Source organism: Cyprinodon tularosa, unplaced genomic scaffold (genome assembly GCF_016077235.1).
Source record: "Cyprinodon tularosa strain WSP-4 unplaced genomic scaffold, ASM1607723v1 ctg589, whole genome shotgun sequence".
Taxonomy (NCBI): domain Eukaryota; kingdom Metazoa; phylum Chordata; class Actinopteri; order Cyprinodontiformes; family Cyprinodontidae; genus Cyprinodon; species Cyprinodon tularosa.
The window spans coordinates 287,808-304,413 of record NW_024039328.1 but is presented as its reverse complement, the minus strand read 5'-3'; the positions used below and the strand labels follow the sequence as shown (position 1 = coordinate 304,413).

General features: G+C 38.1%; 1 protein-coding gene across 1 annotated transcript; it reads right to left on the bottom strand.

Moving 5' to 3' along the window:
• Positions 1-4,298: 4,298 nt before the first annotated feature.
• On the bottom strand, positions 4,299-9,534 carry LOC119797551 (non-histone chromosomal protein HMG-14-like). The gene is made up of 6 exons (XM_038306669.1): positions 9,350-9,534; positions 6,379-6,402; positions 6,200-6,229; positions 6,071-6,112; positions 5,049-5,156; positions 4,299-4,962 (listed from the first exon to the last, which is right to left on the bottom strand). Exons 1-6 carry the CDS (start codon positions 9,365-9,367, stop codon positions 4,915-4,917), a joined length of 270 nt encoding a protein of 89 aa, XP_038162597.1. The 5' UTR covers positions 9,368-9,534; the 3' UTR covers positions 4,299-4,914.
• Between the last annotated feature and the right edge of the window lie 7,072 nt (positions 9,535-16,606).

Below are 16,606 nucleotides of genomic sequence, written 5' to 3'. Positions count from 1 at the left end.
ATTAACTTCAAACAGATGGTATCATTATCAGCTGATGCTGCGCAACCAGGTATCACACTAATATTTTCCATTCTAAACAACACTAGCATTAGTCTCTCTAAAATGTAATTATATCTCAAGACAATATATTTGGTGCAGCTCAGTGCATCAATGTGTTTTCAACTAATGAATGTTTCCAGACAATTTTTCCAGGGTTTCAGTCAGATGTTTAAATTCTCCAATTATGAAAATGGATGTTTTATATTTGGAGATTTCTACACAGTCTAAAAATTTTAAGAATTTGTTTTTAAGGTTTTTTTTTTAGGTCTGGACGAGTACGGGAAAAGAATAGAGAAGAACAATTTTTATTTACAGACTTTATTATTTTTCTTTCTTCTTTCTTTATTTCTCATTGTTCTTTTTTCTACTTCTAAACTATGACCTTCATTTCTCTTCTCCTGTCCTTCCTTCTTTCCTTCCTCATGTCTTTCCTTTCTTGCATCCTTCCTTCCTTTCATTGCCATACATCTTCAGTGTCTTCCTTTGTCCTTCCTCATTTCCATTCTTGTGTCTTTCTGTTCTTTCCATGTTTGTGCCCTTTCTTACATCCATCTTTTTCTTGTATCCTTCCACCATAAACCCCCCACCCCCCAGTCTGTTGCCTATGCTCTTACTTCTATCATCACATTATTTCCTCATGACCTTGCTTCCTCCTACTTCCTTGTTCCTATTTGGATCCTTCCTTTCCTTCCTTGTGTCCTACATCATTCCCATGCTGTCTCCTTCCATTTGTCATAGTTTCTATATATAAAGCCTGTCACAATATATATGAAGCTGCACAAATCTATGTCATAAATCACAAAGCAGTTCATTTATATATCTTTCGAATGGAAGGAAAGAAAATTGTGGAAAAATCTAACATGATAAATGCATAGAAAGCCTTTATTTCCACAAATTTCACAGTGAAGTTAGGTGGCATGGCATGATTGTTACCTTGGCATGTTATTCAATTATTTTCAGGTCTAGATCATTCATACAGTTTTTCTACCAAAAGCTAAGAGGTTCAGACCAGTCAGCTGCATGTTACTGGTTCCAGTGGGGGCAACACAGGCTGCTTCTCACTGACTGGACGTCCTCAGAACTGATAAATGTACTTTAATATCCTGCAGTCAAATATGTCTTCTCAGTATTTTGCCAGGACCTGTTCCCATATGGAGACTGGACCTCATATACACTCAATAAGGTAAACAGAAGTTATCCTCTTTAAATCACCAGGTAGTTATTCTTAGTAGTCTAGCTGGGGGAAAAAAAGGGGAGGGGGGGTGCATACATATCCTAATGAATATATTCTATTAACCTAAAGCAATATGCATGGTGTGGTTGTACATGTTAGGTTTTCCGGTCATTGACCTTGACCAAGGCACCTTACAGTAGAACTGCAGTCAGTCCCTGGACTGGCATGGCTATCACTGGTCCTACAGAGTTAGGGACTCATTTCCCACTGGGATCAGCTTCATAGTCATGGTAGGACACTTCTTTGATTTTATTTATTTGGCTCAGGCTACTCCTGAGCCCACAGCCTGCTAAATATTGAAAGGGCAATATTATTGCCATTACTGTTTTTTTTTTTTTTTTGTTTTGTTTGTTTTTTGCCATCCCCCTTCATCTCAAGTCCTGGTTATTCTCACTTTTGAAGCCTCAGAGGCTGTTACAGCATTACGAAAATATAGTTGTTTGAATCTGTTTATGTAAGATTTTTCCATTGGTTTGTGTTTTTAATAGTTTCTGTAACTAATCTTATACATACAGTTAAATTTAACTTGAGTTTCAACTGAAAAACTCCCATTTTAAATCATTTACAGCAACTTCTTTAAGAGAATCTGGTTTTCTTTTATGTCAAAGGTGGTAGATAACCTAGTATTTCCTTTCCTGCTTCTAAGATTCCCTTCAAGGATTCCCCTGTTTTAACTCATTTACCCCCCCATCCACTCTCCAGCTCTCCTTTCCCTACTGAGGAACATCAATGCTGCTATCGCCATGTTTTACCATTGGATCATTGTGTTCATATTGGGTGTCCATTTTCTGAGTAACTTAACTATTTGTTGAGGAGTTATTTCTCCATTTTAAGTTGAATCTTAGAATTTAGATTATTTGTTTTGATTTGTTATTTAGAATGTTTTGGTTAGTAATTCACTTAATTAATTTTAGCTTGGGATGCGGGTGTTTCACAGTATAAATAGGTAGGTCTTAGGTAGCTTATTATGCACGTGGGTAGTCATATGTTTGTTTGTTTTTTTTTACCAGTTTTTAGTCACAGTTTCAATCAATCAGTCAGTCAATCAAAGAACGGGTGCAGGAATAAGAGTGAGAGCAATAGAAGAATCCAGTGAAGCCTGTAACCTGTTTTGTCTGAAAGGAGAATAAACAAGCAAAGAACTGGATTTTTGACCTTTTTTTTTTTCTTTTTTTTTATCTTTTTGGACTGCGTAAACCAGAATCCATGTTGCAATAGTTGACTATTTTAGGATTCACCTCAAAGTTTTTTGAATTTTAGTTTTGTACAAATAGTCACTACAATTTGCATTTACCAAAAAGTTGTATTTCGGTTTCACTTGCTTCACTGCAAAATGGACTCTCTGAGACGTTCTTTCAATAATTATTTTCTTCCAGCTAGTTTCCAAAAAAGTCCACATTTTCAGGGTTAATGTTTTCTGGCCACAACAAAATGTTTATTTTTAGTAGGAAAAACATAATTTTTGCCCATCATACTCCAGTCAATCCTCTGATCAGAGTGATATTACTGAAAACAGGCTGGGTTACTTTTCCCCTTTGGTCAGAGCATACTGTGTTAGATTAGACCAGGGTTAATCTGTTGGAATGAAAACCCATGTTTTCACTCTTATTAATTTTGCTGGTAGCATACTTACCTAAAAACTCAAACCCATTCGTTTGGTGCCCATATGATAATCTCATTTAATGTTTAACCTCGTTGCCATTAGTGACCCAGTTAGTGTTTAGCTTTACCCCTGTCAGAATGTCTGTACAGGGGTGCATTAATACACAAAAAACAATGGTTTTTGAATCCGTGATGATTTCTTAAACACAATTGCATGATGAAATTGTGTATTTATTAAAAATTAGGTATTTTTAAAAATCGAAATGAACCAGTGTAATAATCCGAGACAAACTTATCTTTGGAGAAAAAAAAAGACAAGTCTGATACTGTTTATGTGATATAATAAAGTCTGTTTTTTGCTGATTAGATTCATCAAATCAACTTAATTTGATAGTTGTTGTTCTGTTTACATTGCTGTTGCAGTTAGAACCATAAAATACAACCCACAAACTTTTAATGTAAATAAACTGCATACTATTATATTTAGTAACACAAAATGATGAGGCATATCAATAAGAAACTTTAAACAGCAATGCAAGAGCTGCAATTAGTCTGTAGGTCTGTGATTAATCTGATAGTCGGACTGTCTATTGCAGCAATAATCACTGCTAGAAATAGAGGACCCCAAAATCTAATTTCACCCCGTGAAGGCTTTGGTAGAAGAGCAACTGTAGAGGGGAATGGATGTTATATTAATTAAAACCTTGATATATTCAACCAAGTGATATTCAAGTGAATGTTGAAATATAATAATCATTATTTCTTTGTTAACTTCATGTATAATTTAGGAATATAACAGAAGAACAGTACAAACTGGCTGAAAGCTGCAGGCTACTGTGGAGCTATCCATGGTGCTGATATTGGCCTCATATTTTCATTGCATTTTATCTTTAAGACACCCTTTTCTAAATAATATAATGGAATCTTTTAAAAGTAAAATACCAAAACAATACAAAAAATGTTATCAAAACATGTTGTTTAAGCAACATGCAATGAACAGAAAACTTTCCGTTCCTATTCTTGGCTAATATTCAACTCTTTCATAGCTATTCCATTTAAAATGCATCGTTTTGTTTTCCTCAGTAACTAACTTTATTCAGTCTCTTTCAAAGGGCTGCAATTATCGACTCGTTAGAAAGCAACAACATAACAGCTACCAACTGAGTTTTATTGGTTTAACAATCATTACACAAGCACAACTCTAGACAAATAAAAAAAACTGCACATGTGGACTCGATACAGACACCTAAAACCCACAGAAATATGGCTACTGTTGGTTTGAAAGGACAGTTTGTCTGTTGGCTGTAAGGCAGCCGACCTCAGGAGATTTTTAATGTAAATACTAGTTCAGCATGGCTAAAGAACAAGATCATTTTATAACCATCCTTACAAGGTACCGTTACATACTGCAGATTGAAAACTCTTTCAGCACAGCAGCTTTACAAATTTATTGCGATGCTATCACACGACAGACACAACCAACACATGCACAGTTTCAAATGGGGGTGCCGCAGAACTAGGAATTTTAGGATTTATTGAGTACGATGGTTAAGAAAACTGCATGAATGACCAAATAGGAAAAGAAAAAACTTACAAACATTCTAAAACACTGTTCTTCAATATAAACAAGAAAACAATGAGTTGTACGATGACATCCACCCCCCCACGCACTACAGACTGTCCCTTATAAAGCTTATGGAATGTACTCCACGCAGGTAAGCTCTTCCAGTTGTTGCCCCCGCCCGTCAAGCTTCCGTGTTTGACGTGTCTGCCCACCCGTACCCCCCCTCCTTCACATTTAGACCTGAAATAAAACCCACCGACAGTAACGATGTCCGCATAATCTCGTGGATGTAAAAGTGTGGGGTATGATGAGTTTCCCTGTGTCCAAATTGGTGTTTCGTTTTAAAAAAAAGTGTTCTCTACAATCAAACTACTAAAAAACCTGTATTTAGAAAATAGTCGATAAAAATATTCCCCTGAATTGTACAAGAAAAGAGGTACAGGGAGCACTGATAAAAGACAGAGCTGGAGTGATGTTATTCAGCTGCCTCATCTTTCTGATCGGCTGCGTTCGTAGCGGGAGCCTGGAAAACAGAACAGACAGATGAAAATGACTCTGAGAAGATGTGTTTCCTTTTTAGGAGCTCATCCGTGGTGATCTAAGCCTCACCTCTTCCTCAGCTTTGGCTTCACCGTTCTCAGCTGGGGCCTCTGGTGCTTTTTCCTCAGGCTTGGCCTTCTCCACCTCCTTGGCTTTCTTAGCCTTAACGGGTCCCTTCTACAAAAGAAACACCAAACTAATGAGCTATTCCTGAATAAGGAAGCTTTGCATTTAAAGTCGCAGGGAAGCGGCTGTTCTAACCGTTGTCTGAATTCTCCTGAGTGGTGCCCGACTTTACACGAGTGAATAAAGTGAATGTGATTGGTCAATTATCAAGGGGGCGGGATTATTATGGCGGAAGGTTCGCAAGCAAGTTTGATTGTTCCCGGTTTGTCGGAAGTATCTTGCTAACCAGTTAGCAACTTGGTGCTAGTAGGTTCCCAATGGGAAATTCCATTGGGACCAAGTAGCACTAAATTGGTGACTTAGCAACGACACTGTCAAGGAACGCTATGGACAGAGGAAACATGCAAGAGGAGGAGAGTTTGGTGTCGGAGGTCGTGGATGAGTCTCCTCCGTCATCCATTTTTTATTTAGAGGAGGAAAGCGGGACGGAGATGTTGTGGAAGAGGACGCCAGGGCGGCAGAAGCTTGGTTCGGTGTAGAAGGCTTCCAGCCGTACATGTTTGAGCCCTTGCCTCGCAACGCTGGCAGTTCTGTTAGCTCTACGCCTGCTGAAGACACAGACGTCCATCCTCGTGAACACTGAGACGTTTTTTATTTCAACCGCTGTGTATATTAGCTGCGACATATGAATAAAGATGCTATGACCGAAAAAAATTTGACAGATGACCGTTGATATACGATGAATTTAGGTTTACAGGCTGACGTTTAAATAACTGTCCTGCATAAGATAACGGAAAAAATAACAAAGGACTTTAAGACAGGATTTTTTTTTAAATAGAAATTTCTAACTTTTGGGACAATATGGTCTGATAAAGCATACATTTATATACAAGTTTAAGCCAGAATGACTTGACATTTATATATAATTTTCCTACGACTTAAAGCTTAACAAAAAAAATAACTACCTTTGGCTTGGGTTTGGCCTCTGCTTTTGCAGGTGCAGGTTTCTGTGAAAAAAAAAATGAAAACATACAGTACAGCACTGTCAACAGTTAAAGGTTTATTAGTGAACGGATGCACTTTTCTGCACTTACATCTTTCAACCTAAGAGATCTCCTCTTGGGCTGTGGATAAAACAAACAAACAGTGATTAAATGTTAAACTCTTGGCATGTCCTAATACGTTGTTAGTGACCCCTACTGGGTATTTTACTACCCCCATCCAACATAAAGTATATCCTACATCAAATCATAGTATTTGTATTGATTCTTACCGCTGAGTCTCCTCCTGCTGCTGCCTGTAAACACACAGGAAGAAAAGGATAAAAACTATTAGTGGGTGTGTAGTACAGGTTTAGATATTAGCTATTGAATGCAAAATGCACATTTCCATCTGTTCTGCAATAAAGATGCAAACCTCCAACCCATCTTTTTAGCTTTACTTAACAATTTGCATGACGTTTGTGCTTTAAAGTGATCAAAAAGGTGTGATCTAACAGGGCTGATGGCAGCATATCATCTACGTTTTAAACAAAATATACATATAATTCCTTAGTAGTTAAAATTTGTATTTTATTTTTGCTTTCTTTAGATTGATTAGCAGGTCAAACCCCTAAGTTGCTTCCAGTTTAATTAATACATCTAAAACTTTAGCTAGTTTCCTACTGTCTTTAACTACGCATGCAAAGCTATAATCTTTTGATCCAGTTATTTTCTGGAGAACATTTACCAAAGATCCAATTTCATTAAATTTCATTTAAGTATCAAAGCTCAATCAACTCAATCAGGATCCCCAATGGTGGAGGTTTTCAACAGGGGGTCCACGACCCCTAGGGGGTCCACGGAGGTACTGCATGAGGCTCATGAAAGTTTTGGTTGATTACACTTTTTTTTTATATCCCACCTACAATTTTTTCCACTAATTGAAATGTCTTTAAATCCACATTAACATGAATTTAACACACTGTAGTAAACAGATAAAAGGAGGCAGAAGATGTCTTTTAGTAATCAATGCACACATTCAGCGACAGGAGCTCTTTCAAGCTGGGCACCATTTCATTCACAACACTTGTCCCATCAACCAGGATTCAGAAACACTTTAATAATCCCAGGGAGAATTACTTTCATTACATTACTCCATATGTAATGGAGTGACTATAGGACCTGTGTAAGGATCCTTATAATTAGGGGGTCCCCGCTCCATCTCGCCATCAGTTTGGGGTCATTGTCCTGGAAAACGTTGAAGACCCCTGCCCAATGGTTATTAACTAAACAAACCTTTACCACGCATGCGAATAATTAAAATCAATTGTTTTCTGTGCTGAGTCGACAGGTAAAATCACAACAAATAAATCCTTTTTGTTTTCCGGCTTGTTTTTTGTCGTTTTAACTCCGGCTTCCGACAAACACACGAGTCCAGCAACACTGATGCGTCTGTGCATGCATGGAGCCCATAGAGCAAAACACTACAGGAGTTGTTTCTAACTGACTGACACACTAAACTGTGTTTAAAAACGTATCTGTCAACTTGATGAATTGCTGAAAAAATGTCTCTTTTGCCGTTTAACATAAAACCTATCAAGAATTTTGAAGCAGCCTAAAAGGAATAGGAACGTTTCAGTCGTTGAGCTTTTATTTTAATTTTCTCGTTCTGTCCTACTTTTCCTCTCAGTTATCACTCAACTTATTTAGTAAATAAACTTATAATCTTAGTTTATTTACTGTTTTTACTGCACTTATCATCTTAAAATTATGATTTATAATCATACCCCACAAGCATCGTCATTCACATTTCCCCCTAAATTTTCACACTATATGTTTACATTACTTATTGGCTGCATCTAAAAATATAAAAGATATTTTCAATTTAAACATACATATGAAATAATACAATATAACATACAATAATTTAAATTATATCATTGTTTTGTCATACTTTTCCTTTCAGTTATCACTCAACTTATTCAGTAAATAAACTTATCATCTTAGTTTATTGACTGTTTGTACTCTACTTATTGTTTTAAAAATAAGATTTAAAATCCTAGTTTACAAGCGTCGTCATCTTCCCCTAAATTTTCACGTTATAAGTTTACATTATTTATTGGCTACATCTAAAAATATCAAAGATATTTTCAATTTAAACATAGATATGAAATAATACAATAACTTATATTGTATCATTGTAGTAGGTCATCATCATCTCTTTAGTCTAATAAGCTGCCTGTAGTGTCTCTAAATGTCCAGCAGATGTCAGTATTCTGTGAGACAGTATCAATACAGTTTGGAAGTGTGTCGAAGCGCATGGAAGTTCACGTTTCTGCCACGAGGTGGCGCTCCTCCAGCATCTGCTAGCAGCTTTCCTACAGCAGCGTTCCGGCAGGGAGGGGGAGGAGGACTCCGCCTCCATCTTTTCTCTCGGTAATAAATGGGACTGGGCTAAAGTCCGAGCTGAAGTGAGAGACGGCAGATTCCCGCCAGGAGTTTGAAAAGAGTCTGAGATGCTGCTAGGAGAATATGCTAGAAGCCCCAGCAACAGGAGCAGCGCTGCGATGACGAAGGCTCGCCATTGCATAACCTCCAAGTGGCCTGAGCCGTCCTGAACACAGGGGGAAGCGCTCACTGAGCACGACGAATGTCCAACTATACAGGAGTTTTTCTCCAGGAAATGATGGCGGACACATATTTAACAATCAAACAAGTGATGTTTTAATGAAGGAAAGCCAAATTAAAGCTTTTAGTTTACTATACACTTTTAATACCTCACAAAATAAACATGAAGCTAATAAACCCAGCGCGCATTTTTTCCTAATTTTCTGCTCTCTTTATATCGTTTCCCTCCATGAAACTTTGGTTCTCAGAGAAAACAAATCAATATGCCGCCAACTTTCTGTGCAGAAACGCCGTCCAGCAGCAGCGGGCCACCTCTGCCCGACAAAACAAACAACCACCCCACATTCACGCAACTGCATTCTGCTTTAGCGGGGATTCCTTATGCTGTAAGTGGAGAGAAAGATAAGCAGGCGGAGTGGAAATCACTAAGATAATCACTGCACGTACGAACAACAAGCCATGCAACAGAGCACTACAAACAAAAACTACAGCAACACGCCGCCTTCCTGCACAAAACTCGCATTTTGCATCAGCGGATGATCCGCTCAGCTTAACACCAAACCATTAATCCACGATTGCAACACTGGGTTATAAATACATTATTACTGAATGGATGAAGTATATCCGTCTACTCACTTTGCTCCTTTTAGGCATGGTTGGTTTGTGTGGGGGAGTATTTATAACGAAAAATAAAAAAAAAAAAGATGAAAAAAATGAGCCGAATTTAAAGTAAATGGAACAGAAAATGCAGCGGTATATTCTGGATAAAGCTGTGCCAATACAGCCAGATACAGCGCCGCGAGACGTTACTGGTCCATTGGAAGGAAAAACTAGCTCAAACCGGATTGGATTCTCCCCCTCCCTCTCGTTTCAAACCCTTACGCTCCCTGCGTGATTGACGGCGCTATGCCCCGCCCCTTCTGAGCGTTGATTGGACGAGAAGGTGGAGAACGGCGCATTTCAAGGCCGTGCTCTTACCTGTGTGGATACGTCACATGTCAATCAACAGACATGCTATGTGTCTCTGTTTGCAGCCGCCTGCCATAACAAGGCAAAATTATTAAAGCTTCATTCCACTCCGTCGAAAAATGTCCCCCTTCCCTTTTGTACATCAACCAGGGATATTTCTAAGCACATCTGCGACACCGAACCTCTTTACTATTAGTGAAATAAATCATATTTATTGCCATGTGTTTGTTCAGAAAACTCATAGAGGGGTGTGTGCTCCCTTGGCCGAGAATCTTGGGCGAGCGGTTTAACTGGGGAAAATGGCGACAGGATGCATGTTGGTACAGTTCCTAGAGCGTGTGCGTGTGTCTGCCCGTGTATTCTTGTGCAACCTGCCTGTCATGTGTTACTTGAAGTCTCCTTCTGCAGGGTGTGCTCAGTGTCCACGCATGACTTCAGTGGAAACAAGTGCGTTAGGCTTTTAACGTCCATTCACAGACATTCACTCACTTTTTTACAAGTGAAACAACAGCGTCCTTATTGTTACTTTTTTATAATCCCATGACCTATAAAATGAATTGGTGCCATGCACATCAGCCACAGTGTTCAGATAAAAATCATAGCTGATGGATTAACTAATTGATGGAAATAGTTAAAAACTCTGGATTAATGTTCAAGAGATTTAATAAGGTGTAGATGTGCAAAACACTGCACCCCTGGATTGGGCACCAGAGGGCATTTATATGTGAGAAGGAAAAGCGTTAGAGCAGCAGCTTCCAGAGCCCCTGATAATTAGCGGAAATAGAGAAGGACAAAAGATGCAATGGGAAATTTTGTGTCTTTTATGGTTTCTTCCCTTTCCAATAATGCCCTCTTAGCCCGAGATGAATTTGTGCAACCTTGGAAAAATATTAATATCCCTTCAGAGTTTTATTTCTGCATTATTTAGCTCACATTCCCAAGCTTATAATTAACAGATGAGGTGAACTTGAAAAATAAATAAATAAATGAAAGCTTCTGATAAGTCCACCTGTTTTCTGTTTTGATTCTGCAGACATCTAGTCACCAACCAGAGTCCACCTGGGTTTGGTTTAATCCCATGATGAATCTAACTGTTTTCTGTAGTCCTCAGATGTTTGTTTGAGCATTGATTACCAGAGCTGGTGCCTGGACCCCGTTTAGAGTCACCGATCAACAAATATGGGTCTGGAGATCCTCTACAGAAAGTAAACCAAACAATAAGTATAATCTGTTGAACTGTAAAGTGCCTTGAGATGACATATGTTGTGAAATGGCGCTATATAGATAAACTGAATTGAATAAAAACAAAGATGTAAATAATTTTTTCTTCATATAGTATTTTAAGATATAAGAATATCAAATACAAATATATTAAATTAAGTACATTAATTGTTGATGATGTTTGTATTATTATTATTACTGTGGTATTATTGCGGTTAATGGATTTTACAGACATTTCTGTATTAGTTCATTTTTATCATTATATGGATCAGCAGCTAAAACTAACCTGTGTCTGAAAACTTAAGTGATCAAATAGAATCCCAAAGACCAATAACCACAACTGACAGGTCAGTTATGATGGAGAATCTGAAGCAGAGGAGGGTTGAAAAAGATATCGCAGGGAAGTTTTAGAGTAAAACGATGATAGGACATGTCCGCTCTGAACGGAGAGCATGTATCAGATAAGCAGCCTGAAGGCCCTTTGGTATCTGGAAGATTAGCACAGATCCACAACTCAGGCGGGACATGAGGTGGGACTCTGAAAGTGTTAAAAACAATAAAATAGAAATAGTTGTTGTCGAGGAACCCACAAGATGTATTTTAAAACTGGAAAAAACTATCTAGAAATAAGTAAAAATTTCTTAAATTATTGTTACCCTTAATTTGAAAATGAGATAGTTTGCCATTGGAATTAGAAATAAGACAATGCAATTGTGTTTTCTTATTTAATTGTAAATTGACTTATTCCATTAGCAAAATGTTCCTGAACAAATTCACTTATTTTAAGAAAAAAATACTTATCTAGATTTAGATTTTTTCCAGTGAACTCAAGAAACACATCCACAACCTGTGGAAGAATTTCGCTGTGGTCAGATAAAATATCTAACAGTTTAGTACTGACATGTTAACTGATGTAAACTCCAAATTTTATTCCATTAAATAAATAAAACATCAATGTAAACGATTTACTGAACCCTAAGGAACATTAACTGTTGTTTTGATCTTAAAGCTTATCCATAGCTGCAGGCAAGATGGATCTCCTGTAGCGCTTTGTAGGGAGATGCCTTGCACCAAGGACTCTGTTTCAATTCACTTTATTTATATAGCGCCAATTCACATCACATGTCATCTCAAGGCACTTTACAGTTCACCAGATCATCCAGTCAAATTGATTCAGTTTTCTATCTAAGGAAAACTAGTTGATTGCATCAAGTCATTGACTCAAAGGCAATCCCTCACACTAAGCAAGCTTCTAGCGACAGTGGAGAGGAAAAACTCAATTTTAACAGGAAGAAACCTCCAGCAGAAACAGGCAATGATCTTTAACAATCCTCTTCAGAGGATTCTCAGGGTCGTCTGCAATGTTCTTCATTTAATGAAGAACTCTTAGTAAAATCCTCTTCAGAGGAGTTCCTAGAACAGAGCTAGCCTTGTCTATTAGCCTGTTGAGCTTCCTTTAAATGATTGTTTTGATGCTGTTACTCCAACAGATGATGGCAACAGATCATACTCTCAACAGCAGAATTACTAAAGATACATGACATGCGGCATCTTGCTGCAAACACTGAAGGAGTTTTTCTTAGAACAGTCTGCTCTGTCCCTTCTACTAGACGTTTTAACAATGATGTTGTCAAACACTGATGAATTTATATTCCGTGTCCAGTTTTTCTACCAGTTTCATCTAATTTAAAGTGTTTGAATTGCTTCTGTTTATTCCGAAATCACCCCCCTCCCCTCATTTTATTCAGATTCATGATGAGATTATTGTTTCTAGGCTTGAAAGAATTATTTGGCTTATTTGCATTTATTGATTATTGAAATTACTGTAATGTCATTTAGTAATCAGTTAATTGTCAACTGTAGTATAGAGACTGTAAAACATGACCTTAGCTGACAGAGCAACCTACTTGGAGCAGTAATTATATCAAAATTGTAAAAATATATATATTATTTTGCATTTAAGATTTAAAAAATTGTATGCATTTCTAGGCGCAGCTGAGTGAGGGGAGCTTTCTTGGTGGCCTTAGGATTGCATCTCTGTTATCCGCAGATGATGTGGTTCTATTGGCTTCATCAGAGCGTGATCTACAGCTCTCAGTGGAGCAGTTCGCAGCCGAGTGTCAGTGCCTCCAAATCCGAGACCATGGTCTTGAGCTGGAAAAGGGTAGAGTGCCTTCTCTGGGTTAGGGAGGATGTACTGCCCCTAGTGGAGGAGTTTAAGTATCTTGGGGTCTTGTTCACGAATGAGGGGAAGATGGAGTGGGAGATCGATAGGAGGTTTGGTGCGGCATCTGCTGTGAAGTGTGCACTGTACCCAGAGATGGGAAGTAACGAAGTACAAATACTTCATTACTGTACTCAAGTAGATTTTTCTGATATTTTTACTTTACTTTCCTACTTATTTTTATGGTGACTTTTTACTTCTACTCCTTACATTTTTACACAAATATCTGTACTTTCTACTCCTTACATTTTAAAAAATTGGCTCGTTACTTTAGTTTTGAATCATTTCAATGGAGTTACCGTTATTATTTTTCACGTCATCAATACCAAATTCAATCTAATTGGATGGGAATCTACGTTGCATTTGACGCACCACTACAAGATGAATCGACAGATTCGGCGGTATTCATTGGCGGCAAATCATTGCAGCTTGGTGGCGGTGGCGTTAGCATAGTAGCATGGACGACGAGATGATTGAAAATGAACACAACGGAGATCTAGTCCTATTGGCAGACATCCATTTAAAATGTAGGCAACGGCATGAAAAAAGTGGTTTCTACTTTTACTTTTATACTTTAAGTAAATTTACAAGCCTTTACTTTGTTACTTTTACTTGAGTAAAGAAGTTTAATCAGTACTTCCACTTTTACCAGAGTATTTTTTTAACACAAGTATCTGTACTTTTACTCAAGTACGGAAAGTGAGTACTTTTGCCATCTCTGACTGTACCTGGTTTAATTTCGTAAAAAGTCTTGTTTAAGGAACCTTTTGCTATCCGATTATTAACCGATTAATTGAAAATATTATCAATAGATTAATCAATTTGCAAAGTATTCATTAGTTGCAGCCCTAATTGTTTCCACACTCTTCCAAAAAGTGGTCCATAAGCTCCCTGTACTCAGCTTCCTGTTGCTCTCTGATACAACTTACAACTTCATACTTAACCGAGATTGTGTTGGAAATCAGAGGTGTGAAGATTAAAAATGAAAGGTGAGAGTACAGTCCCCTGTGGTGCTCCTGTGCTGCTGCTTGATTTAATTGAAATGAAGTAGCGATCACATTTTGCTGCAGACCATAAGGGTGACACAGTCATCTGGTAGAAAGTAACCCTATTAAAAACATATGGTTAGATGGAAAACTGTCAGTGAATAAGTTCAAGAACAAAGCATCCATACGAAGACATCTGATGGTAGCTGCTGTGGGGACAACTGTCCTCACAGAGGTAAGAAGATTGTCAAAGCCAAGCAGCAGGATCATCCTGGTAGAAACCTACTGAAGACTGAGGACAGACCTGAGACTTTCAGTAGTAGCCCAATCATACAGAGCTACAAGGAAATGGTTTAGATCAGAACATAGTCACATGTTTGGATGGTCTAATCAAAGTCCAGACCTAACCTGAAACCTCAGTAATCTCATAAAAAAGGTCATATATATATACATATATATAAATATCCTCAATAATGCAATATGATCCATCATGTAAAACTCAAATAAATACACCAAGGTCTGTTGTTGTTTTGTAAAGCCATGAGGACAAAAAAGTAGCATTGGTTAAACTGGGGCAAAGCTTAGCCTTTTTGGCCCTACATGTGTAAAGCCATGAATGAAGGCAAACTATAAACACTATATACATCTATACAACATATTCTCATTATCAGTTCGTATGAAATCGTACGAAAAGTTATGAACACTATTTCGTACGTTTTGGACGTTTTTCCTCAAAAAACCAGATCAGTGCGCATGCGCAGGCAGACAGACAAAAAAAACAGATCCGCGGACGGACGTAAAAATGGGAAAAACAGTGCAATAATCACTTCTTCATGTCTCTTACTACGTGGCTTGCTGTTTTATATCTTAGGGTCAGGGTTAGGGCTAATTGTATTTTAAATTCTATGTTCTTGAATAAAAAAAACGTCCAAAACGTATGAAATTACGGTGCATAACTTTTCGTACGATTTCATACGAACTCATAATGAGAATACACTGATCTATGATGTACCATGAATGTGCAGTATGTTTTGGGAAACAACGTGGTGGCAACATCAAGCTGAGGTAAACAGGAGGAAGCCATTTAAAATAAAAAAAATCGGACATATAGACTGTGTCTGAACATCACTGTCACTACCCGATCCGGCCCAGAAGCACGATCCATCCTGAGCATGCGCCATCAGCTCATTTTTGCATCCGCATCCAGATATAAATCTGGGTCGACCATTTTATTTTGTTGAAAATACCTAAATTACGTTTTTCCCACCCCAAAATAGTAAGTGTACTAAAATATAATGTGTTAAAGGTTAATAATGTATTTCTTGAGTAAACTAATGCCTTAAAATCCTTTATCACTCATCTCTGCACTGGAAATGGGATCCTACGCTACTTCCTGGAGCTAACCTTTTAGGCTTTGGATTTAAACATACATCTAGTCTCTTTGAGTTTTATGTTTTCCTTTCGTGTAACATTATGCTATATAGTGCTTAATTTAAAGAAGGAAATAACTTAAACACAGATAAACATGTATTAATCAGATTTTGCCGGACTGCTCAGAGCATGTCTGATGATGACGTCAGAGAAGCAGTTTAACGAAGAAAATGTAAAAAGCTTCAAAACTGTCTCACAAAAGTCATAAAAAATTTTTTAAAGATGTGAATTAGCATTCTTTAGAGAGTTAAGGAGAGAAATAAGTAATTTTAGTACCATAATAACATTAACCCTGGTTGTATATCTGTTCGCGCATGGACAGGATGGATCGTGCTTCTGGGACAGATCGGGTAGTGAAAGTCCGCCCTAATCAGTATAAAGGGCATTGTATAGTGGTTGAATGAGTTTCCAAACATCTAATGGATGTAAAAGTAGTGGACTTGAAATTTCCCACAACGCACCTTGAAAAATAGTAATATCCATGGTTAATTGGCGAGCAAAAATATCCAGGAATGCTTCACGAGGGGAGCTTTCCTAGCAAAGCATTATGGGATTTGCTGTCACAACGGCCTGCTGTTGCTACCCGACAGTGGTGACACATAACAAAGATGGAATAGGCCCCAAGTAGTGAGGCAGAACCTCGCTACCAACAGGGAGTGAAAAGTAGTGATCATCTGTCTGAATGGTTAGTTAACTGAGCCCACTATATAGTCCCCGCTCTATATAGTACTTGAGGGATTTAGGGGTTAGGGCGGGCGTTTGGACACAGCCATATTTTATTATTGTAAAGAAGCTCAAATGACTTGTATACCTGTTGCCCCGACATCCATCCATTTTCCGTCACGCTTATCCTAAGTTCGCGAGGGGTGCTGGTGCCTATCTCCAGCTGTCTACGGGTGAGAGGAGGGGTCCATCCTGGACAGGTCACCAGTCCATCGCAGGGCAACACAGAGACAAACAAGCATTCATGCACACACTCACACCTAAGGAGAGTTTACAGAAGCCAATTATCCTAACAGTCATGTTTTTGAACTGTGGGAGGAAGCTGGAGTACCTGGAGAG